The sequence below is a fragment of the Homalodisca vitripennis genome, chromosome X, assembly GCF_021130785.1.
Source record: "Homalodisca vitripennis isolate AUS2020 chromosome X, UT_GWSS_2.1, whole genome shotgun sequence".
NCBI lineage: Eukaryota > Metazoa > Arthropoda > Insecta > Hemiptera > Cicadellidae > Homalodisca > Homalodisca vitripennis.
This window is the reverse complement of record NC_060215.1, coordinates 117,517,237-117,544,291: the sequence shown is the minus strand read 5'-3', so window position 1 is coordinate 117,544,291 and position 27,055 is coordinate 117,517,237. Positions and strand designations below refer to the sequence as shown.

Sequence of the window (27,055 nt, the reverse complement as noted above, 5' to 3'; positions counted from 1 at the left end):
TGATCATGCTGGGGTGTACGCTCAATTTAAAGAAATAGTTATTAAAAACAGAGTTGATAAAAATGTGTCGGTTAAAAATTAAAAGAAATTTAAATCCTGCTTCACTGTCTTGTTTTAGAAAAAAATTGTCTGAGATTGATTGGGTGCAGTTAGAGAATTATTGTAATGTTGATCAAGCTTTTGATATTTTTAATTTATTACTGACAAATTCATTTAATGAATGCTGTAGTATTAAGGAAGTAAAAATAAGGAATGGGCCATATATAAAAATGGTATACGCCTGAGTTAAAAAAAATTTAAAGAATATGTCACAACTTTTTATGATCGATATAAGAATAGCAAGGGCACGTCAAATGAACTAGTGTTTAAGCAAGATTATAGAGAAGTGAAAAGAAGGTACAAAAATAAAAATTAGCTATTGTAAAAAAGTGGCAAATGAACAATATATAATGAATTCTTCTAATCAATGTAAGGCGGCTTGGAATTTGATCAAAGCTGAGTCAAACTTAAAAACACATAGTCAAGAGGTTTTGATAGACTCCGATACTTTTAAATACTTATTATGTTAATGTGGTTAATAACCTAAATATATCTGGGGACAATAATGGGTTTAATAACCAGGCTATAGAATTAGTCAAGGATTTTGTACTACATAAAAACTCGGAGGGTAAAAATCGTTAACTTGGGAAAAAATCAGTACTACTGACATAATAAATTGTGTAACTAAAGTTAAGTACCTCATGCAGTGAAGATTTACTATGGGCTGTCTAACAAGGTTTTAAAGTATATTATTGAGGTAATAGTTCACCCATTATCTTTCCTGTTCAATAAAATGTTGGAACAAGGTATATACCCGAGGGCACTCAAAGTAACCAAGGTGATACCAGTTTACAAAAAAGGTGAAAGATTGACCCCGTCAAGTTATCGACCCATTTCTCTTGTCCCAATTATTAGTAAAATTTTTGAATCATGCATAAAGGGTCAGATTAATTCTTTTTTTATTAGCAATAACTTGTTCTGTGAGGAACAGTTTGGTTTTATGTCAGGTAAAAATACAATCAATGCAGTAGAAAATGTGGTCAGAGAAGTTCTGGCAAATTTTGAAAATAAACTGTTGTCATCTGCGTTACTGATTGATCTGTCAAAAGCTTTTGACTGCATTAATCCTGAGATTCTAAAACTAAAGCTTTTTTGCTATGGTATAAAGGGACAAGGAGCTCAGTCTATTGATATCATACTTAAGTGACAGGAAACAAATGGTTGTCCAGGGAGAGGATAAATCTGTTTTTAGAAGAAGTAGAGATGGGGAGTTCCACAGGGAATCAGTCCTTGGGCCTCTACTTTTTATTATCTCTGTAAATGATTTTCCTTTCAATGTTCCTTGCCCTTCAATCTATATGCGGATGATACAACGCTTGTTAATTGTAATAAAGATTTAGATAAGCTTATTATTCAAGAAAAACATGCCTTAGATATAGCAATAGAATGGTTCCACTCTAAACTCTTTGATTGTAAATGACCAAAAAACTGAAACTATTGTATTTTCACTGGACCATTCTATTTATTAAAGAATACAAGCCTGTTAAGCTGTTAGGTATCCATATAGAGAGTAGGTTAAGCTGGGACTGTCATATGGAACAGTTATGTAAAAAAACTATCTAGAGTTATCTTTCTTCTTCGAAAACTAAGAACCTGTGTCACTCTTAATACGCTGATAACTGCATATTATGCTTTTTTCCATTCCCATATGAGGTATGGGATAACTCTATGGGGCAACTCTTGTGGGGCACAAACTGTTTTTAAATGGCAGAAAAAGGCTCTGAGGGTAATTAAAAATGTATCTGCTAGGGAATCCTGTGTGCCATTGTTTAAAGAGTATCAAATAATGACTCTCCCTAATCTTTATATTTACTGTTGCGTGATGGATATCAAGCAATCTTTGAATAATCTTCCTACAAGACGAGAAACACATAATTATCCTACTAGGCAAAACTACCTTCTCGAAACAATACCAGTAAGGTTGGAAAAGACTAAATGTAGTCATTTGTGTATGAAAATAAAAATTATTTAATAAATTGCCAAAAGGAATTATGGTGTCTGCCCTTGAAGCAGTTTGAAATAAAACTAAAAAAGTTTCTAAAGGAAATTGTTTTTTATTCAATTGACGAATATTTGGCCTATGATTTTGTGACATTAGTGTCTAGAGTAGTTTTTAGAGAATACGTAGGGTATCTGAATCTTGTTGTTTATTTATTTATTTATTGAGACCTCTCGTTGTTAGTAAATAACTGTTGTTGAATAATTTGTTGATTATATTGTTACCATTTTAGCTCTACTGTTGTTAAATTTTCTTTTTAGAGCATTACTCATTTAAGTCGGATTTGTTAATATTATTATTATAAGGCTTGACTTTGTTAATCACACATTGTGAGTTTAAAAAACAATAAATGTTTCTGATTCTGAATTACCTATATTGCTTAGTTTTAACCTTTCATGTTATTTTATCCTGCTATGTATCTTATTATTTATTTCAGTGTTATATTACGGTCAGATTGTTATGCCATTTTAATGTTTATTATAAGTTGTTGCTTTTTGTTGTTTACCTTTTTTTACCTGTTTGAGGCTTAAGTTGTTATAAATTGTTATTTTTGGTAAAGGTATTGCATATGGTATGATTAAGTATGTTCTCTAATTTTATAATTGTAAATAAATTAAGACATAACACATACTTCAATGTATTATTAATATATTGTAAATTTTGACAACATCTATTGCATGTATAATGAATGCTTAATGATGAATAAAGATGATTGATTGACCTTAGGGAATTTTAAACAGTCGGGAAATGTACCCACTTCAATGCACCTATTAAAGAGACAAGTCAATGGTTTGCAAATGTAGTAGGCAGCCTGTTTGATGATTAGAGGGTTCAGTCCATATACATCCAGAGAACTACTATTTTTAAGACATTATCACACCATGTACATCTTCCACTGTCACTTGAGTAAAGCTGAAATGGCTTGGTATATTGGTACTGAGAAAGAACGAAAAACATTTTCCGTTATATGGTTTAGCATTGATGACGTCATTCACACTGTCGACAAAAAAGTTGTTAAAACCTTCCGATGTTAGGCCAGGATCACTAAGAGTAAATCTGGCTTTAGTACTAATGTGAGTCAAGTCCTTCACAAGAGACCAAGTTGTTTTTGATTTATTTGATGAGCTTTCTATGAGATTTGAGTAGTAAGCACATTTTGTAGCCTGTAACTTTTGTTTGTACCTAAGTTTGAGATCATTATAAACAGTTTTAACATTAATACACTGTGAGTCTTTGGCAGCATAATAATATTCAAGACAGGCTTCTTTCAATTTATGAAGTTCTTCTGTATACCATTTATTTGCATTGGAATGTTTTTTAAACTTTACTATTTTCTTAGTTAAGGGTATGACACATCTACTACATTTAAAAAACAGGACAAGAAACAGTATGCCATATCAGCAGGTTCTGTACAAGAGTACATGAAAAGCCAACTTACTGTGCTCAGCAAGAAGATAAAATTTTTTAAACCAAGATCTGACATTTGCCTACAAAATACAGTTTTTGGTTCTTTCCTCGCTTGATAAAACTCTACCTGATCAACGGCTAATTTCAAAGTGATTGCATCATGATCTGAAGTGGAAAGAGTCGGTATGACACTAGCCGAACAGTGATCAGAGTGGACATTTGTCAAAAAATTGTCAATGCATGAGCCTACATTAAAGTGACCAAGTCTATCTGCTGAAACGGATGGTCTAGTAAATTCAGTTATGGTGTGTCTCATACCACACATACCTAGTAAGCTAAAGAATTCTTGAGTATCATATCTATGAGGCTGTAAAATATTAATATTATAGTCCCCCGCAATCACAATATTGAAATTGGAATATGTCATAAATATATAATTCTCCACATCATGCAACTTAGCAATAAAATTGTCAATAGAATCTTTTCTTTTATCAGGAACTCTATATACATTAATAAGAACAATCTTATAACATGCAATAAATAGCCCACAACTTCAAAGTCAGATATGCATGCAAAACTATCAATATTAGTTAACTTACTTTCAATTCCAGATTTTAGGAATAGAGCCACACCTCCACGCTTATACTGAGGTCGGCAGAAGGAAGCCCTGAGGTCATAGCCATCAATTGCAATGGTAGAGATTTCCTCAGAGGTTAACCAATATTCACAGAAACACAGAGCATCAGGTCCTATGTCCTCAGTCAGAGATTCAATTATGTTCAGTTTGGATAACAATCCTTGCACATTCCAACTGAAGAACACAAATTCTTCTACTCTAGGTTTAGGATCCATAGGTATTTGACTAGGCCTATTTGTAGCAGGAAGATTAGATTTATCTTCACTTGGACCTGACCTTAATTTGCTGACAAAAAATCCCTGTTGTTCAAATTTCGCCTCTTTTGAACAAACTCTTTCACTAGCACCCCTTCCAACCAGAATCCCGGGTCCAACGCCTTATCCCTTTGCTCATCAGTTACACCTATTTTAAAAGATTTATAGGTAGTGAAACGAGACACAACATCTTCACAAGAACTGTCAGTAATACCTCCACTAGTGAGATATTCTTTGACATCTTCCTTTACAACGCTCGGATCAAGCCTAGAGATGAAAATCCAATTTTTTTTTTAAAGGAGAGGCCGATCCCCTTTTAAGCCTTATTCTGTCCGCCCTCATGGGCCACTGGCCTGTGCGAGGATATTTTCAAACAGAATAAGAGGGAGAGTCGATACAGTACAAGGTAAATGGTACTGATAAAAAGTGCAATGGTCACAGACAGGATTTGAACCTGCGTTATCTCTAACTCAGACCCAAAGTCCAACGACTTAGACCGCTCGGCCATCGGCACTCCCTAATTTAATTTCTTCACACATGTGAGCTTGTTACTGTTTGGCGCAAGAGCCTTTGTGCCAACGATAGGCCTAGGTTTTGGTTTGTCACTATTTACTGCAGGTTTTAGCTGAAGAATCTTAGAGTACAAAGCAGGATTTTGTTGTTGATAGTTACTTTTACTTGCATCTTGAGAGATATGGTTGGAGTTGGTGTAGGTTTTGGAATGTGTTTTGCTGCTGCCTAGTGCAGTAGTATTAGTACGGCCATGTCCTTGATTTGAAGACATTGCTTTAACATCTTCATTTCCTCTCAAAGTTCAGTTATTTTCTATTTATTTATATATTATTTTAAGAGGAGAGCTGTTTACTCTGTTTAAAAAGGTATACTGTATTTGAATTTTGTATTGTTTCAGAAATCTGGGCACTTCTTTGATTCTATAGCAGCCGGCATTGGCACAAGCCTGGAGGATGAAGAATTGGTTATTGATCAGCTGAAAGAGTAAGTTTTAAACAAGTATGTTCATACAGTAACGTAATATACTATACAAAATTTTAACTGTACAAGTTTTATTCTGTACAAATCATGGAAACCTTGTTATGTAAGTCTTGTATATCTAAAGATGTAAGCGTAAGAGTACATATATAAAGCACAGTGTATTGTTAACAAATTGTGTTGATTAGAAAAACAGGCCAATGTATTAATGAAATTACAAAGCATTACATGTTACATTCCCATAGAAAGGTAAAGGATCATGATCATGAGGGGTATGGATGAAATTGAGCTCTGTTTGATAGATAAAATATGTGAAAGCAACCACTTGATTTCATGATTAAACATGGTACCAGAAATATTTTGATGACATATAGAGAACTAGGATGACACATTCACCAAAGCATACAGCTATGATAGTGATAGGATTTATTTTGATCAATATAAACCAAAAGTTTTGTATAGAATTAAATATGCAGTGGATACTGTGTGCCTTTTTATAGTAACAAATTGAGAAAGACCCAATCAAAATTAATGTCAGCCTATCTAACAATGTTTTTTAATTTTATTTTATGATCAATGACTATAATATGAATGCATTATTGATAGAAGAACTGGAAGCTAAATTAGGATCATCGATTTTATTAAATACGACCAAACAAAATAAATCTGTTAATCAGTTCTACCATTTTTCTAATATAACAATGAGCACACCAAACTCAATATATTTACTTCTAATTGACATGGATTGATTTTAATTCTAAATTCTAGAATCACCTAAACTTGACAGTATTCAGTTATATTGTTAATTCTCATTTGCTCTTTGTTCTCAATCTGGTATTTAGTAATATATGCATCTGTAATGCATAACTTTTAAAGAGAACTACAATAATTATTGAACTAGCTAGTAATCTAGTGATGCACACATTCTGATGTTGATATATTAATACTATAAATATGGATTACACATTGTAGATACAAAATTTTAAATGAAATTTTTAAAATAAAAGTTGATATATCTGCTAATAATTATTTGATATGAAAAAATGTATTGTAGGAGTGTCAGTACATTTTGGATTGTCCAATCTAACCATTTGCTCCATGTTGAAGGGAGAAATCAAATCAAAAAAGTTAATGTTAATTGTATGGAGATTGTGTCAGCATCTCTGCAGCAGCAACACCGATACACAACAGGTACTCACCGACCCTCCATCTGTACACAACGTTGTCACTTTCCGTTTCAATTATTACTACAGGCAATCAGTGGTACACCTGGTGCGCAATGTAAAATGAACTCAAGCTTTTTAAATTTTATCAAAGTCTAGGTAAATGAATATTAAAATATTCTCTGGCTCGTGATATTGATGAGGAATATTAAAGAATATTTTATGACTGTTGTTACGAATAAAAATAAAGAGGATTTTTTTTGTGCACTTGGCGAATATTCATAACTAGAAATTCTGAAAAGAGTAAATGTGTAGGGTATCTACTGCTCCCCTAGGGTTGCGCAAGTCTCCTCCAAAAAGTTCTTCTTGCCTCTTGGTGATGTGAAACTATTTTTACGTTAACCCCAATTTTTTGTGGAAATTTATGTTGTTACAAACAAAATGCTGTGGTTTAATAAGGTCTGTGACGCACCCCTTCACAGAGAAAATCAGAGTTGATAAACCTTGGGATTTTAAATCATGCTGTAGCTGGTCAAATGATGCATTGTAGTCAGAAAGTATAGGCTTGTCAAAATATCTTATTTTTGTGACTAGACTAAGTAGTATTAATCCTTTGCTTAGCCAAATTTCTGTATAATAGGTCAGATGTTTGAGGTCGTTTAAACTTTTCTCTGACATTTGAAAATCTGATGACACGGCATGTGCTAGTGCAATTGGTGAAGTAAGTATTCTTGACTTCTTCAAAAACTTCCCTCATGTCGGCTTCCACAACAGTTACTCTGCCCTCTTTGGGTAATAAAGGCGTTTTAAATGGGTCATAATTTGGGACAAGGAGTGTTCAAGGTAAATGGAGTTTTATTTAGATTATTATTTTTGTTGATAAATTTTAATATCATTTCAGCTACTCTTGATTTACCTCTCTTGTTCATATGTAACCTGTGATTTGTAAAAAGGTGGCGAGGTAGATAATGGAGTGTTAATACGAGACAATTTTTGTTAGCAGCAATACTTTCAATTTCTCTCTTATTATAGAAATTTTCAAATCAGAATTTTATTATAGAATTTTTTTTTTTTTTATTAGGCTTGTCATGCCTGATTGGCAATGTGGCTAGGATAAGGTCCAAATCATTGGGCTCATTGAGCAATTCCTGTACCTCATTCAAGAAACGTTTTGTACCTATAGTTTCCACATTGTTTGCTCCAGCTATGATAAGGACACTGTCTTCTTTAGTAAATTTCTTGCTTAGGTCCATAATGTCTTCCACCACACCACTAAACTTTGCTCCAGGCCGAAGACATGAGAAAACGTTCACTGAAGATCTTTGCTAAACCACTGAGCTTAAATATTTTCCATGACTTATCAGTCAAGATGAGAAATTGGTTCTTGATTGAAGCAGCTGGTGTTGATGGATTTGGATGAGTTTCTGTATTTGTTGGTTTGACATTTGTATAGGATTTTTTATTTAAGAAGTGCAATGTCTGGGTGGGTCTTTTATTTGAAATTACTATTTCATGTTCTATTAAAACCTCTCCAACATCATCTTCTATTCAAATCCAATAAAAAAATCCATAATTTTTTTGTATGTGTATTTATTGTACTAAATTGTATTGCAGCAAAATAAAGAATTTCTATTCTATTCTATTCTATTTCTAGAATTTTAAAACGGTTATTACTTGTCAAAGTATGATTTTTTGAGAGGTGACATGTGTTTCATTTCTTTATTCAAGGATTTAATTTTATCATGTTTAAAACCCTGAATCCTGCAGGGGAGGAAAACAGTGGAGACATTTTTTATTTATAGCGGATTCATTGAGTTCGTCAATATTGTCTTTAAGTTTCAAAATAAGTATTCTTTTTGTCGTTTAATTCTTTTCCATATTCTTTTAGTTTAGTCACAAGCTCTTCATTAATGTTGTATTCTGTATTTTTTTATTTGTATTTTTCTCTTTTGTCTGTGTACCAATTGGAATACACACTATTGGAGATAAATAATTCAGTTCCTCTGAAATATTATTTTTTAGTTTCATGTGTAGCTCAGCCAATTCCTTATCTTTCTTGCAAAGTTTATCCTCCAGCAGCTTTATTTGACCGTTGAGACTTGCTATCTCCTCAATCTTTCGACTCATCTCTTCAGCTTCTTCCTCTGTCATGCGTAGGGGTGATTCCATTTTTTTCTTTTTCGTACTGTAGTTGGCTATTTATTTCACATTCATCAATCATGCTTTCTTCTGCAGGCTCATATGAGAAAGTCTCTTCTTTTTCTTCCCTAGTTGAATTTATGTTTTGCAAAATATGAGTCTTGGCTTCCTCAAGAGCAATTTTTAAAGCAGATTTAATCTTCCTTTGTGGTAACATTTCTGTTTTATATTATTGTAGGCAAAGACATCTCCCTCTTTATACACCGTAGTATCACTTGTACCAAAAATTACAACGTAATATTTATGGTTTTCAACTTTGGCAATGATACTCATTTATTACTGGTAAAGATTACGTACATTGTCACATTGAAATACAACATTGTACATTTCAATTTTAAGAGCAATGCAATCCTCCAGTTCATCCAGATCTTTAAAAGAAGCAATACATTAAATAAATAAAAAATCAATTAAAACAGATGAATTAATTAATTAAAAACTAATTACAACACAGATAAAAGAATTTCCCAATATCAACAATAATTGTTTAATTCATGATTAATCCCAAAAAACTCATCCACTTCATAAAATGGGTGTTCCAAAATGAAAAAGCCAATTTATCTTTTGAAAATACCAAATGGCAGTGATCTTAATCTGTTTGGCAGTGCATTCCATAATTTTGGTCCAAGAGATAATGTCACTAAAGAATATTGTTTGGAAGTCAGTTTTTTTGTTACAATATTGTTTGCGCCCCTTGTGTTATATTGGTGGATGTTTTTATATGACAGTTTTCTCATCATAAATATTGCTTTAGATAACCTTAAACAGAGAGTAGTTATATGGTCATTCCAATTTAAATTTTTGTTGATAATCAATCCGAGAAATTTTGTGGAATCATACATTGGTATTACTAAATTGTCAACTTCCATTTGAATTTCAAAGGAAGATTTTTTATTTGAAATCAAATTTACAGCAGTTGATTTATTTGCATTTACTGTTAAAAAGCATTCATTAAAGTATTGCACTATATTATTAATTTGTATATTTGCTATGATTTCTAAATCCTCCAAAGTTTTGTGTTTATATGTGTTTATATAGTATAGATGTATCATCTGCATATAAAATTGTCTGGTTAGGATTACTTACATTTCCAATGTCATTAATATATATTAAAAATAGCAATGGACCAAGAACAGAATGTCTGCTCTTTTAGATGTGACTTCAGCCTGATAATTTTTTATACTGACAAACTGTTTCCGACAGACTAAGTAAGATTTCAGTAAATCATGAGGTGTCCCTCTTATTCCATAGTTTTCTACTTTATCAAGCAAAATATCTATGTTTACACAGTCAAAAGCTTTTTGTAAATCCAGAAACACACCACAAATATAATCACCAAATATTATTCCTTTCATTATTTCATTAAGAAATTTAATTATGGCTGACAAAGTGAATGTTCCCCTTATGAATCCATGTTGATTTACAAAAAGTTTGCTCTTAGCTTCTAAAAATCAATTAACCTATTATAAACCTATTATAAATAGCTTTCTCAAAAACTTTAGAAATAACATGAAGAAGTGCAACTGGTCTATAGTTAATAATTTCTGAGCAGTTTTCCTTGTCTTTAAAAACAGGCACAATTTTAGAAATTTTAAGACTATCTTGGAAAATCCCTGATTCAAAACTTGTATTAATTATAGATGACAAAGGTCCTGCTATAGCATTTGAAATATTCTTTAATAAATTAGTACTTATGCAGTCCCAACCAACTGCATAACTATTCCTCAAGTTCTTTATTATTTTAAGAATCTCTTTTTCAGAGTTTGGGTGAAGAAACAAGCTGCTTTCAATTCTTTTACTGTTGAAAGAGTAATTCAGATTACTAAAATTAATAGCCAATCGTTCAGGGATGCCTTTAAAATATTCATTAAACTGATTGGCATTAACATTGGGACCATTTATCAAATTAACATGGTTTCTTAGTGAAATTTTAGCTCTATGTTTTGTATTTCTTCCTAAATCTCTGTTTATGATTTGCCATGTATCAGCATTTAAGTTTTTTGAGTTCAAAATTTTATTTGTCATATATTCTTGTTTTGTTTTTCTTAGCAGACTTTCATATTTTGCTTTTGCATTTTCAAAAGATTTTTAATTGCAAAATTATTACGATTTCGAAGCCAAAGTGATTCAAGGAAAATTAAAAACATTTTTTGTCTCAGTAATTTCTTGAGTTATCCCTGGCGTTTCATCTTTAATCTGTTTCTTAATATTTTTATCTTTTATTGGGTAACAAATATCAAGATTATAATTTAATATTCCAACAAAACTAGAATATTGCTTATTGACATCACAACTTGATGTCACTATATCCCAGTTTTCTTTTTGAAGAAAATAATTTAGTATGCGTAAATTTTTTGCATTGAAGACCTTGCTTTTGTTGGTATTCACTTTAAGGAATATTCTGTTGCATTATTAATAGGAATATTAAATGTGATACCAAAGTGATCTGATAATCCTGTAATTATGACTTTTGAAGTTACTTTTTTTAAGCCCAACTTTTTATTGATTAATATATTATCCAAAGCTGACTGTGTATTCTGGGTGTTTGGTTTATCAGATATCTAAAATTTAATTCATTAAGAAAAGTCATTAGTTTAAATTTATTGTTAAAGTGCACTAAAATATCAATATTAAAATCTCCTGTCAGAATACAATTAGAACTAGAACCAAGTGAGTCAACTATTCTGGATAATTTACGTATAAAAATGTAAATATCAGAATTGGGCGGTCTGTAGATACAAATAATTAAGTAATTCTCTTTATTTATTTTAGTTATAATTCCTGTAGCTTCCAGTAATCCTTCACATGAAGTTATATCAAGTTTTTGAAATGAAACAGAACGTTTTGTGAAAATTGCAGCTCCACCACCTTTAATTGAGGTTCTAGAAAAAGAATTAGCCAATGTATACATCCCATTATTAAATTTGATGCATTCAAGAATGTTATCGCTCGACCAATGTTCAGTTATCAGTAAAATATCAGGATTTATTTGGTCAATTAAAATTTCAAAATGGTTTAATTTTGGTTGTAAGCTCCTTGCATTTTGATCGAAAACCTTAAAATCTTTTACTATACATTAGTCTTTGCTTTTGATACTTGCAAGTTTTTTGTCTGATCTAATTCATAATTTATTGTATTATTAGAGGCTACATTAAAACTATTTAAAGTGTCACTTGAACAAGATACTGAATGCTCCCTAGTAGAAAGAAAATCACTGAAAACATTTTTCTTCTTAATTGCACTGTGAGGAGTAGACCATCCTGAAAAGTTAGTGGCCACCGATTCATTGTTGAGGCGTTTGATGTCCGTAGACTTTGGGTTGTTGTGTTCAACACTTCACAGGAGTCACCATCGACAAATGATGTAGATGTCTCTGATACTATATTTGGGTTTGACACGTAAGGATTTTCATCATTCTGCAGCAGCGCAGAGATGGTATGTCGCAGATTTTGAACAAACTCGGCATGTGTTAAACCATTCCTTATAACTCTTCTAGCATGTTCATCATAAGTTACAATAGTTACAGAGGTTCCGGTGACACACTGAAAATGAATTGATACCATCCCACACACATCCCATGGGCGAACAAATCAGCTGACTGAAATGTCTTTTCTTGAAGTCCTTTTTGAGTTGTTGAAATGCTTTATCATATATTTCACCATTAGGTTTTTGAAAGTAATTATCTTTGGTGATTGGACTATATACAGCCACTCCGGTTTCAATTACCTAGCAAGCCAAATGATCACTGAAATAATCCTTACCAATATCTGGTTTACCAAACTGCATCTTGAAAACTTTAGCTACACCAGCGCTCATATTTCTGTCATTGTTGGAAGTCTCCTGGTATACAATGCGCAAAGGCAACACTTTTGTCTCTACAGTTATCCTTTATTAGTTTGTTCATGTCTGCCTCAATGATGTTGATCTGTTTTAGTTCTACATGTGGTTTTTCTGGTAAGCCAGATTCTCGATCCAAACTCTCTGGTAATCTATCCTCTGATTGCCACAATCTAATAGCCTTTATTATTAAAGCGGCCAGTTTATATTTCCCACTTTTATTCAAGTGGAGGCCATGTTTAGTATAGTGAAGTCTTCTAAAACAGTTTAAGTTCAGTACGTAGACATTTTTCATTCTAGCTGTTAGTTATTTGCTAATCTTAGCAATTTATTTATGGTATTGTTCCATAGTTTATCATGTCTTATAGGGATAGTACTGATAAAAACAGGCCTAAAATTACTAATTATTTTTAGTTGTTTATCAAAGTCTCTGTAAATATAATCAAAACTTCCATTCAGGCTGTCATTGGTTCCACCAAGAATTATTAGAGGATTTTTACTTTCTAAGGCAATAGATTCAATAACCTGTGCTAGAATGGTGTTTGCTCTTACATAGCCAAAAGTGGGAATTTTCCCATTGCTTAGTTTTTCTATTTTGCTACTTAAGTAACTACCTTGGCTGTTGCTGCACAGAGTCACTTTTACTTGTGGACAGTCCACTACAAATCTTGCTTTCTAATCCAAAGCAGTTTTGTAACATTTCTTTATTTTGTCTGTATTGATAATTTTTATGTCTGGATCTGAGTTTTTGACATGTACTGAAGATTTTAAAGACGGTAATGGAATTTCCTTCCTTATTAATTTAGAGTCTGGTGGGCAGTCTAAAGCTTCATATATGTTAGAAGTAGAAATTATGGACTCAAAAACTTTTTGGCGATGATTTTTCTAAGTTTTTTTAAGTTGCATGTTTTTATTTTCCTTTTTACAGATGAAACTTTTTTGTTCATTTTTATCTTCAGACTTATCCGCACATTTCCTGTGTTTATTGGATCAGAAATAGAGGTTTTCTGTGTATTGACTGGCAGCTCTGAACAGTTGTTTTCAACAGGGTGCAGCTTTTTTTTAATATTAGAGCTTTGATAGTGGCTTGTGACAGTGAAATGTAAGCTGGTCAGGGTTTATATCTTCTTACTTTTGCAAATACAATCTTATTAATTACAACTTTTTCACTTTGATTTTTATTATATTAATACTGTTAATAGTGCAGTAAAATATTTACCTCTACAATCTTTTTAAAATTCTTTATTATTATTTACATAAATTAATAATGTCTCCTCAATAAATAAACAATAGAAGAAGAGAAAGAAAAAAAGGCTACATCACTATTTTATTTCAATAATAGTGTTCAGTAGTTGATTTAGTATTTAAAACAACTATACAAAATTATATATAGTTCCAAGCTGGATTTGAACCTAGTTCCTGTCATCAGTCCTAATTCAGGAACAGGCAGGCATTCTACCAGCTGAGCTACTCAAGCTTACATCTGAGCTTGTGTTCCAGCCAGTACAAATGACACTGATATGAAGATTTACTGTTCAGACGTGTTCAATCCATTAACTGTCAAAATATAGTCACTGATAATCATAAAAATGTAGTCTTCCCATTGTTTATCAATATTTTAAAATAATTTAAATTTGGATATTCTAAAATAAAATAATATAAGATATGAGTCAAACAACTTAAAAAGAAAGTTCAGTTATCAAGTTTATATTAAGGTTATAAGGTATATTAAGGTTAATACTGTCACCTAAAGTCTCTAACAGAGAGCAACTCCAATAAAACCCTAAAAGGCTATATTAGTCAAGACTCAATATTAGAAAGTACACTACCAGAGCTAGAAGAAAGCTTAATTGAAAGTGAACTGCAAAATGGGGAAGACAGTCTAATCATGGCAGCAAAATTGGGAAAAGCACTGCTTAAAGAAAACGAGGCCCTCAAAGAAGACAATCGAAGGTTAAACTTCTTGCTAAACAGTATGGAGGCTAAAATTGAAGATTACAGCCGAGAGGAAGAAACTTATCTCTCAAGAGTAGAAAATTTTCAACAAAAAATTTCTGATATGGATAGGCAACTTGGAAAAGAAAAGCAACTACTTATTGATACACAACAAATCTTTGAAGATCACGATAGACGACAAGCACAAGTTCTAAATGACTATGAACAAAAGATTAAAGAGCTATCTAAAGAAATATTAATTTTAAAAAAACGTTTAAAAAACCCAAGAAAATATGTCCCAAGAAAAGGTTCTTGAAGAAGCTGGTACACAAACAGACTCCCCACCATTTTCAGTAGCTGAATCAACCCCACTGGTAACAGAGATTGTTCAACTAAAAAATAATCACTATCTTCTAGAGCAAAAACTTAACCGTTTAAACCTAGATAGTCAAAACCGTGCAGAAAATCTAACAAATCAAAAGAAAAGGGAAGCTGTAAACCAATCTCATAACTCTTTAAAAAAACAAAAGATTAATGGGAATTCCAAAAATAAATTTAGTATCTCTTTACAAGTACAAAAAATTAAAGAGCAAACAACCTACCCCAAAGAACCTTACAACAACCCAGTCCTAACCATATCAGATAAACAGCGACCAATTCCCACATGCATACCAAGGGACAAAGGAGACTTTGAAGTGATCGAAGTGGAAGCCATGTTTCACAGAGAAAATATTTGTACAATGCCGGAGTCTAAAGATTACAAAAAACCAGCTCAGAAATCTAATAAGTCACCACCTTGTACAGCTAAACTTAAAGCACCCAATGAAACATACCAGGACTTTTTCGACAAGTATATTGAGCACTATAAGGCAACACAAGAACTTACCACTACTAACGAAAAGTCTCTATCACCCCATCTGACGACAGTAACTGAAAATACAAGCCAAAAAAACAACCACCATTTTTTAGACCAAACCCAACAGAAAAAGATCAAATTCAAAAACAGGTATATTATAAACTCAAATCTAAAATAAACCTAAGTAACCTAAAAATACTACACCAAAACATCCGTGGACTAGACAAAAAATTAGACAGACTTAACCACCTTCTTAATGACATTGACCCCAATATACTAGTGCTTACTGAACATGGCCTGAAAAAAATAGAAATAGAGAATACAAAAATTGAAGGGTACTTTCTCATAGCAGAATACTGCAGAGAAAATCATAAGCTTGGTGGTGTTGCCATATATGCCAAAGAAACCCTCAAAAACTGCACAACAGCAACTGACATATCCCACCTCTGCCAAGAATTTAACTGTGAAGCAGCCATGGCAGTAATTGAATCCATGGGTAAATACATACACATTCTTGGGGTATATCGATCTCCCAAAGAGAATGTACGAGCCGGTGTAAATGCCTTATCCAACATCTTAGAATATACTCAAGCACACAGTAAATCAATCATGCTTGCTGGAGACATAAACATCGACAGGATGAAAACAACCCTAGACAACACTATCCTAGAAGATGAACTACACACCCATAACATCCGAAGACTGCCACTTCCTGTAACACGTATCACACATAGCACTGCCACCTCAATTGACTTCATATGCACAAACATAATCGAGGACAACATTGGCACAGCCATACTTGAAACTGGACTTTCTGACCATACTGCTCAAATTATAAAAATATATGACTGGAGAGTAAACATCCCTCCACAGATCATTCTCAAGAGAAACTTTTGTTATTCTAATACAGACCAGATAAAATCTCTCCTAATGAATAAAAACTGGAATGCTGTCTATATGGCCCCAGATGCAGAGCAAGCATACAACATCTTTCATAGAACTCTCCAAGCAACGCTAGACATTGCCTGTCCTACTAAAAAATGTAGTCAAAAACACAAAAGGAAACATGTGTATTATGACAACGATGCCAAAGACCTTAAAAATGACTTTCTAAAAGCCCTGCACAAATTTGAGACCACAGGAAATACCCAAGACAAAGAAGATATGGTGGTAAAAAAGAAAAATTATGATAAAAAACTTAGAGAAATAAGAAAAAATGCTAATGCTGACTTCATCAACTCGGCTGACAACAAAAGTAAAGCTCTTTGAAATGTCATAAACAATGAAAGAAGAGGAAAACATCAACTACAGCCAAACATATGTCTCTCAGTGAATGGGAAACATGTGGACAACCCCACACAAACTGCAGACCACTTTAACACCTTCTTCACAGAAGTAGCAGAATTGACGCTGAAACAGAATAACTGCTCCCCAGGGGACGCAGATGATAATGAAAATTACGAAACTCCACTTAACTATGTTGATAAATCTCTATATCTAACCCCAACATGCATCAATGAAGTACGGAACATCATAAATGCCCTAAAATCAAAATCTTCAAGTGGAGTGGATGAATATTCTTCTAAAATTGTGAAACACTGCTCTGAAGAGCTAATGCCGCCTTTAGTCAGCATAATTAATAAGTCCTTCAGCCTTGGTGAGTTCCCTACAGCCCTTAAGCTCTCTAAAGTATATCCCAAACATAAAAAAGGTTCAACACTGGAAGTCCAAAATTACCGTCCCATCTCTCTAATCTCAACATTCTCAAAAATCATAGAAAAAATAGCTTTACACAGACTCATGGCTCACCTAAAACAAGAAAATCTGATAACCGAAAAGCAACATGGATTTTTGAAAGGAAAATCAACCAGCTCTGCCATCATCAGCCTTGTTGAACATGTTATTGACCAAATAGACAAAGAACAATACGTATCTGCACTCTTTCTTGACTACAGCAAGGCGTTTGATTGCCTGGGCCACGACATCATCTCAAAGAAATTAACATCATTAGGAATCAGAGACACAGCTAACAAATGGTTTTGTAAGTTACCTCACAGGCCGATCTCAAATAGTCGAGCTACAAACTACCATTTATGGTGTAACTACTTCACATCAATCCAATCCACTACCTGTTACCCGCGGAGTACCGCAAGGATCTGTTTTGGGCCCAGTTCTCTTTGTCTTATTTGTGAATGACTTCCCAGCTTATATACGTGATCACAATACCACTTGTGTGATGTATGCAGACGATACAACATTGTTGATTAAGAATGACTCTGCTGAAGGAGTGTACGAAAGTGCCACAAGCTCTCAGTAAAACCCTCAATTACTGCAGAAGGAATGATCTAGCCATGAATCCATCGAAGACAGTTCACATCAACTTCAGCAAGAGGAAGGACCATATCCCTAACCCACTTGATGTATCAAGAAAAGACCATATCAAATTCCTTGGCGTAACTATTGACCACAAACTTACGTGGACTGAGCATGTAAACCAGGTTTTGCAAAAAAATCAGCACTGGTATATATGTAGTATGCCGAATAAAATGTATCGGCAACTTGGAGGCAGCAAAAACAGCTTACTATGCTTTGGTGGAAACTCATGTGAGGTATGGACTTGTTGTTTGGGGTGGATCCTCTGCAGGAAACCTGAACAGAGTACTACTCCTGCAGAAAAAAGCTATCCGAACCCTAGCGGAACTCGAACACCAACAGAGCTGCCGACAAGCGTTTAAAACCTTGGGAAATTATGACAATTACTGCACTCTACATACAAGAAGTAATTTTGCATGTTGACCAACTGCATGTACAAACAGGAAAAACCCTTCATACACATAACACACGCCATGCAGGAAATTACACACTACCTCTACATCGGACATCACTTTTCGAGGAAAAACCATCCTACATTGGTAGGAAGCTGAGGAACCTCCTGCCACAAGCTGTGAAAAACCTCAAGGGAGCTGCCTTGAAAAGATGTCTTCACAACTTCCTGGTGGACCACCCAATATACACCATCGAAGAATTCACAGAAGTAAACAAGGAAGATTGGAGGCTCTGACATCTTGTATTGATTATTTATTAATATCAATTATGTAATTTGTTAACATTGTGACTCTATTACTGTTCTTGAAGAATATGTTAATAAAGAAATATGACTATGACTATGACTATGACTATGACTAAAACTTTGCACTAAAAAAACAAAATTACAAAGAACAAATCAAAATTGCAATACTAAATTTAGAAGTTAAAATATCATCTTATTGGCGTTAAAAATAGATCAGGTTAAGTGTCTAAACTGTTTCAGGTTTTTTATTCATACATCTTATAACCTGTAGGCCTACCTAATGACGGGTTAATTTTATAGTAATTTAGACTTACAGCTTTTAATCTCTTGCTCAAGGTACATTCATGCTGAACTTTCTTGCGACTGCCTGTTTACTTTTCCCGGCCTCCAGTTTTTGTTTTGTGATGACTTCACTTTCAGTTTTTCTTTTATACGGCGCCATTTGCCTATAGAAACAAAAATATTATAAAGTTATTTAAATCGAATCCAAAGCACACACCCCAGGTTACATTTTTACAGGTTGTGCCATCTCCAAAGTACATTTTTTGCTACTTTACAAATACTAAAAGAAATTAATTTACAATGTATATAATGTTTATTATTTTAATATTATAAATTTAATATTACTATAGGAACATATAAACAAATTTCTATAATCAATTTATAAGAACTATATATTGAGTAAATAGGGTTATCAGTCAACCTTATGCTTGTGAGGCTAAAAGTACGCAGTGCTGCGTACTTTTGGCCTCACTTGACTTGATTAAATAAATGGCCGCTACATGGCAGTTTTGAAGCATAAATACTACATTACAAAGTTGCAAAAGAACATTTTACCTTGTAAAATCCAAGGAAAGAGTGGCAGGCGGATGACAGTAGGGCGTTTTCTTCTCCAGTTGTAGACACACTAGAATGGCGTAGTTGCTGCAGTGATGCCAACAGTTTGAAAATTCCCTGCGTACTCTTAGCTGACCGCGTACTCTTACCCTCCCTTACCCTACCTAGGGTAGTGATGGCCGATATGTTAGATTTACCTCTGAGAAAGGCATGTTGATCTGGGGTAAGTAATTGATAACAAGATAAATGTTCGAAGCACTAATTTTCAAAAACATTGAAAAATGTAGGTATAGGAGTGTAATTTTTTGGGATCGAAACTGTCTCGTTTAATTTTGGGAATACTATTGAATTTTTAGATCATTTGGAAAAATTGTCTCTTTGAATAATTGATTGATAATATGTACAAGTGGTTTAGTCAGTTCTTCTTTACATGCCTTGATTTACAGTTCTTCTTAAGTAGTTTCTTGCTGTGTATAGTATACAGCGAAGTCTGTATGCAGACAGGTTTATCAGACAAGCATTAAAGTTGCTTTCGGTCAATCAATGGTCACAATGAACATATTTGTTCATAGCAGTAATAAATAAATATCTGTTGTAAAGGCTTTCACTAGGACATCATCAATATCTGGCATTATTGTTATGTTTTATGATGCCATCCTAACTCTTGATTTGTGAATAAAGAATTATCCAACACCGTATCACAGCTCCACCTCTGTGGAAAGAACAATCTGCCCAGTGTTCATAGTGACATCGTAGTGTTTCCTGATAGGATGTATAGGAAATCAGGAATCCACTTTACTTTCCATAAAAGGAGCACTCATTTTTGGGTCAGCCTATTAAGGACAAAGTTTAAAATTTGTTATTGGCGATGAAGGTTTGAAAGGATAACAGGATTTCAGATATTGGCCATCTTTGTAGGTTATAAACAGCATAATACTTTTTATAACCTATAACGATGGCAAATGTTGAAATCCTGTTATCCTTTCAAGGACAAAGTATTCACAAGTGGGTTCTGTAACCCAGTCTTTATAGTTTATTATTAATATTATATTTTTTAATTCTTTCCTGGTAGCATACTCACTTGATTTTTATAATAGCTATTTCCTAGAGAAATGTTGCTCACCATGTATGTCTGTTGTAGAAGTTGTATTGGTAATTACTCAGTGTTTTAATGTTAAGTTGTAGCACATTTTGGTGTTGTCTTCTCCCATAGCAAATTATTTCATGCACTAAAGTGTGTTCAAAATTTGTAGGACACACAAACAAATACATGCGGTAGAATACATGTTTTTGCGTGTTGAGATACATGTGAAATCCTATGAAATCAGGGTTACAGTAGGCAAGTTTGATACACTTCAATATTCTTCTTTGATTCCTTACACTTTTAAATTAATTGCCAGACATAAGAGGTTTAATAGTAGTCTTTCACAGATTATTGCTTGTGAAATATATATTTTGCAACTTATAGCAATTTCAAATAAAAAGTGTAAACATTTTAATTTAAAAATAATCATACTAGATGCAATAAACAAATTAATTAAAAATTTAACTTTACAGTGAAGTGATTTACATGTAATCTAATCCCGCAATTGTTTATTGAGATGATTTGAACTACCTTTTTTCTTGTTATAATGTACTGCAACCAGACTCAAGTTTAGAGTCGATGTTTTCAGAAGGGCATATCAGAATTTTCTTAAAATCAACTAAGAAGCAAGTACTCACTTGTATCTCTACATTTTAGAAGAATTTAAAGTAGTACCACATTGGGACAGTTAAGATTTTAAAATATTAAAGACACATTTTCCCTATGAAACATCTTAAGCATAAAGATTGATTTTCAGCAATTCTTTAGATGGTTCGATCCAAAAGCCTTCGGACGTTATATGATGGATTTTTTTTTAATAAATACATTTAAGTTGTGAAAAACATATTGTGATTTATTTTTTGAAAGCAACAAAATATTGAAAGTTATTGACATTAATAGAATTATTAGTGTATGGAGAGTTGTATAAATGGTAAGAAAATTGGTAAAGGATTGTTTTATCAATTTTTAAATATTGATATTTACATTTGATTTAATGTACTATATGTCCATGTTTGTAATAGCCTCAAAACTGGAGTTAAAGACAAATATATGGTATTTTACCTCGTTAAAAGTTCAAAAATTAATGACTATTTATTTAATTTGTAATTATTGAACAATGTGTAGTAATGCCCCATCATTAAATCACAAAACTGGCTGTGGCATTTTAGTGGAAACTAACATAAAAATTCTGTTTTAATTACATTTATTTTTAATTTTGGTAGTTCCTAAATAAAATCTTTTCTTATTGATTATAAATGAAATTATAGTTTCAATATTATAAGAGTATCTTATTTGTAACAGGTACCTGTTTTTCTCTGGATCTCTTCAAGCCCTGTGTAGGCGACAAGAACTACTACAGTATGAATTGGAGCAGGCTCAAGAAAACATCAAGAACAAGGAACAAGAGAAGATAAGGGTTCAACAGGGTATGTAGTGTCAACTATAAAGCAAATCAGAAATACAGTTCATTTATGTTTTTACTTTCTCCTTCATTCATACAAAATGATGGTATTTAGTGGATACACCCATCTTAAATTCACCTGAGTTAGAAAGTGGTGTAAGCGGTGCAGTATATATATATATATATATATATATATATATATATATATATATATATATATATATATATATATATACTGTATGTATAATTTCAATAAACATTGAATCACAAAAAGTACTTGCTCCGCCGGGAGTCGAACCCGGATCTCTCACTTGCCGAGTGAATTTGCTACCATTACACCACAGAGCGCTTACTTTTTCCGATTCAATTATTTTGTATTTGGCCGTATCTGTCACATATGTGTTTAAATAAGCAAACTAACATATGATCGGAAGACCAAATACCTGTCAAACGACTTTTATTTACATTAAATTGTATAAATGGCAATAGCCTTATTTAATTTCAATAAACAATGAATCACAAAAATTACTTGCTCCGCCGGGAGTCGAACCCGGATCTCTCACTTGCCGGGTGAATGTGCTACCATTACACCACAGAGCGCTTACTTTTTCCGATTCAATTATTTTGTATTTGGCTGTATCTGTCACATATGCTTTTAAATAAGCAAACTAACATATGATCGGAAGACAAAATACCTGTCAAACGACTTTTATTTACATTAAATTGTATAAATGGCAATAGCCTTATTTAATTTCAATAAACATTGAATCAAAAAAAGTACTTGCTCCGCCGGGAATCGAACCCGGATCTTTCACTTTTAATATATATATACGTATATGTATATATACGTATATACATATATATATATATATATGTATATCAGCTATTTAAGAACTAGGACATACTTATGTACAGGGCTAGATTTACAACTTAAAGGGCTATAACCCAGGGCATCACATTTTGAGGGGCAGCAAATTTAGGAGACATTTCAGAATATACATGAACTAAAAAAAGAAAATTCAAAAGAAATACTTTAAATATAGTGGAATATAGAACCAAAAAGTAGGCTCTACTAGTGTCATTGCTAGAATTAAAATAGGCTATTGCTGCGGTTTGATAATTACCCTTCTACTGTACTGTACTTTATAGTACTGTACAGAACGTGTAATGCCACTGATGAAAGATGAAACTACTCAACATTCACAACTGTAGAGTTTTGTTTGATATACAAGCTATAACATAGTAAAATTATAGTATTTCTATAATCGCACTGCCTTATAATGTCGCTCGTTGATACAAATTGCAAACAAAATGGAAAAAGAAAACTGTTAAACACATGACTGTGGAATGTCAGCAGAAATTAAGGCTATTTGGAGTGTTATAAAATTAAATACTATACATTTAAATTATTAGGGTAGTTAATATCACATTGCTGATCATGATGTGTATAGGAAGTCAGCATTTATTTGTTTACTCTGCTTGAAAAGGCTTAGCAAAATCCATGGGTAGAACAAGTAATCAGGGGGATAGGGTAGGGGAGTTGGGCAGTGGTTAGAATGAGGTAGGAACAATTCGTCTATGATCTTAAAATTTAAATAAATAGTGGAAATCATTACCTATATAAAATTATTTATATAAACCAGACTTCATTTAATGAAGTTGACTATAAGAGAAAATAAAAATGATTTAGTACAGATATGATATGATTTCGTAGAGAAAGATTTACGTATTCATTTGATGTGTGGCTTTCGAAACGACATCTGTACTACCTCTATAATCCTCTATATATTATGCGATCGCCATACAGATTTCTATAATTTTGCTAACTCTGTGTAATGACTTCATAGTGTGCAGGGGCATTGCAGTGTTCAATCTCAGCAATACAGTACCCTCTCATGTAGCTGTAGAGAAATTAGTGATAGCTTTGACTTTAAAAAAGAATGACAGTGAATCCATACAGGAATTTTGTGGCAGAAATCTTTTGAGTATTACCTATAAGCAATTCTGTGACGCGATTAGCACTACCATACTAAATCTTTAGCTAAGAGTTCTAATCCATTTGAATCTTTTAATAATGGTTTCATGTTGATGAGTTACATTTAAATATCATGTAATTTTTGTTAATGTTAGAGTTTAAAAAATATAGCATTTTTTATACTTTTCTGTAATACCTTTTTTTGTCACTTCTGCTTCTGTCATTTGCCGCTAAATAGGAACACAATCTGAATATTTTAGATGGCGACTGTTTTTAGTGTTATATGACATACCTTCTCACAGATTATTGCATTATCAAAGGTAGTATCAGTGGGGATGTGATACGGCAGTAATCTATAGGGGGACAGGGGGCACTGCTATCGCTATAGCCCATGGGCAGTAGATTTTCAAATCCATCTCCTGTCACAAAATGAATATGAATATAACTTGGTTCATTTCTTATAATATTTTACAGCGTGTTTCTGAAAATTTGTTTGTATGGTGAATGTTATAATTATACTGCCTGATGTTTGATTCTAGTTTATTTTTGTTAATCTTCAAGAAATCACTTTCATACAATTTTTCAATTTTATTATGTGCTAAAAATTATTTATATATTAAAATTGCTTGCTAACATTTATTTATTTTATAATTTGGTTGTTTTAAATGATTCTTTCTGCAAGATCAACAAGTGCTTTATAAACATAATATAAAGATAAACTGCGGAAAACAAGTGTAACCAAAGTATAAGTTCTATTTACAAACATAGATACTTCACCTACTTTTTAATTGCTAATCAATGTACACCCTGGACCTCTTGTTTGATTGGCTTCTAACAGTGTCTGTTGAAAGTTTACAGAGAGTTTTAATTTACTTTACAGCACATTGTAAAAGTACAGCATTGTTTTAGAACTTCTTTGAGTTAATAAACTTTTACATCCGTTGTTATCTTTGCTGTAACAGGCAGGTCGGGTCTGATGTCCAGGCTGTTTGGGTCAGTTGAGACTGAGGAGGTCAGAGACATGAAACTGAACCAGTTGGAGGCCAGGATTCAAGTAGGGGAACAAGCAGTACAAGACTGCAAGCTAGCTTTAAGGTGAGATAACATTGAAGTAGACAATACCAGGGTTTAAGCTGCAATCAAATTTGTCTCATTTTGAAAAATGAGCAGAGAAAATGCGATGCTGGCAAAAGCTTTAGCAAATTGCGACGAAAGCGAGAAAGAACTAACCGCAAAAAAAGTATATCACATTTTGAAAATCAGTTTATAGCGTTACAAATAATGTCTTTCAATGATACTATAAGATTATACATTTTGTCATCACATTTAATTTCATGTATATAAAATATTAGACACTGTGCGGCGGTGCAGGTCGAAAAAACTGTCTGATTGGAAGACGCTTGCCTACTCTCAGATTAAAAGTATAGATACCCGAGTTTGAACGTTAACCACAAACTAGTTAAGATGAAATTATGGGAGTTTTTTTTGTCCTGAGGGAAAAGGACGGTTTTATCCCCGGGCTTAGTCCTAAAAGGACCTTTGCGCCTCCCTTACTTAAATTTGTATCCTCAAAGTCCGTGGCTTTTACAGAAGCCTATCAGATTTGAGGGCTCCTGTTCTCTGATAACCTTGGGGCTAAGGAGATATGCTCCCAGGAATCTTTTCCGAATTTTTGAGATGGCAGAACAATCTAACCAAATGTGCTCTGCTGATTTCTCCTCTTCACCACAGAGTCTACATTCGTCAGGCTGGCTAAGGCCCACGCTCATAAGATATTTCCTTAGGGGGCCATGTCCTATCAACATCCCTAATACCAGTCGTCCCTAATAAGCACTAGGTCGTCTGCATAGCATAGTAGCCTTGTTCCCCTCTTCTCTGCTTTGCTAACAAGACCATCTACTACCATCACCCACAGGAGAGGAGACAAATCTCCCCCCTGGGGGCAGCCTTTCCGGGCTGTGATTGTGGTATATTCGTCTCCTTACTTTGCCTTCACTTATCTGCTTTTTAGGAGGGCTACTGTCCATTTGACTACATCTGAGGGAACTCCCAAACGTTCCATAGCAGTCTCCATGGATTGATATGCAACTCAGTCGAAAGCTCCTTCAATGTCCATTAAGACGCTGATTAGGTTTCCTTTTCGTTGTAGGTGTTCTCCACCGCTTCCACTAAGCTGTGGAGAGAGGTGGTAGTAGTGATTTACCTTCTATATAAGCATGTTGTGTGAGACTAAGTGGGTGAACTGGTAAGGTTTCATCCCTAATGTGTCTATTTATTATTCTTTCCATAGTTTTCCCCATGAAGGAGGTTAGGCTTATGGATCTGTACGAGTTGGGTTGAGTTCGGATCCCTGTCTTTTTTCCGCACGAAAACCACCAGTGCTGTCCTCCAGTTTTTTGGGATATATTCCTAAGACGTTACTGCTTTTGAACAGATTGATTAGAATATTTAATAGTATGTCCAGCCCCTTATGAAGAAGGGCTTGAAACTCCATCGGCCCCAGGTGATTTAAATGGCTTGAATGATCTTATTGCTCATTTAATTATTTCGTGTGTGAACAGTCTTTTAGACCGCTCTCTGGTTTTTGCAACTTCCCGACTGGATCGCCCCTCAACTAGATAATTAATATCCTCATTTCGTGTCAAGTGAACTCCCCGGAAAGTGCATCTCCAGGAGCAGTTCTAAGGTCTCCTTCCTGTTCACTGTAAGGTCACTGTTGGCCTTTTTTTCTAAGGACCCCATAGGATTAGTGTGATCAGTTTGGAGACTTTTTTAAAGCCTGGCAGCCTCTGGTAGGCTGTTTATATTTTTGCAGAAATTTCTCCAGGTTCTTTTGTTCTTTCTTAATTCTCTTTTATATTCGTTTTGGGTGTGCAGATAAGGGATCCAATTGTTTGTCCTTTTTGCCCATTTTAGTAATTTCATAGTTTTATTTCTTAGTGTCTCTAGCCTCCCAGCCCAAACAAAGCACATCTTTCTTCAGCCTGTTTTGTCTGAGAGGGCAGTTTTTCTCATAGGCTTTTGTTATAGCTTGTTCAACTAATTGAGCAGACCTTTCTAAATCAAGTAAATTTTTCTGGAAGGGTTCTATTTCCTCCAACTCTTCAGCCAAGGACACTCAGTATCCTCTCCAGTTGGTAGATTTAGGGACCCTGTGGATCACGTTTATCTCCCTATCTCCTCTATTTCAAACCTAATGGGGCATTGGTCCGATAGTGAGGCCTCCTGTGAAACGTGCCACCTTACAATGTTTATATTTTTGAGTCCTGTGGATAAGGTTATGTCTAGGACTTCTTGTCTAGTTCTGGTAATAA

General features: G+C 33.6%; 1 protein-coding gene across 2 annotated transcripts in view; it reads left to right on the top strand.

The window, feature by feature from the left end:
- The window catches only part of LOC124369825 (sorting nexin-4-like), a 72,561-nt gene that overhangs the window by 33,259 nt on the left and 12,247 nt on the right, over positions 1 to 27,055 (top strand). For both annotated transcript variants that reach the window (XM_046827949.1, XM_046827951.1), the window contains exons 7-9: positions 5,307 to 5,392; positions 21,667 to 21,791; positions 24,704 to 24,836. In XM_046827949.1, coding sequence (XP_046683905.1) covers positions 5,307 to 5,392; positions 21,667 to 21,791; positions 24,704 to 24,836 — 344 coding nt within the window. The remainder of the gene's footprint in view (positions 1 to 5,306; positions 5,393 to 21,666; positions 21,792 to 24,703; positions 24,837 to 27,055) is intronic.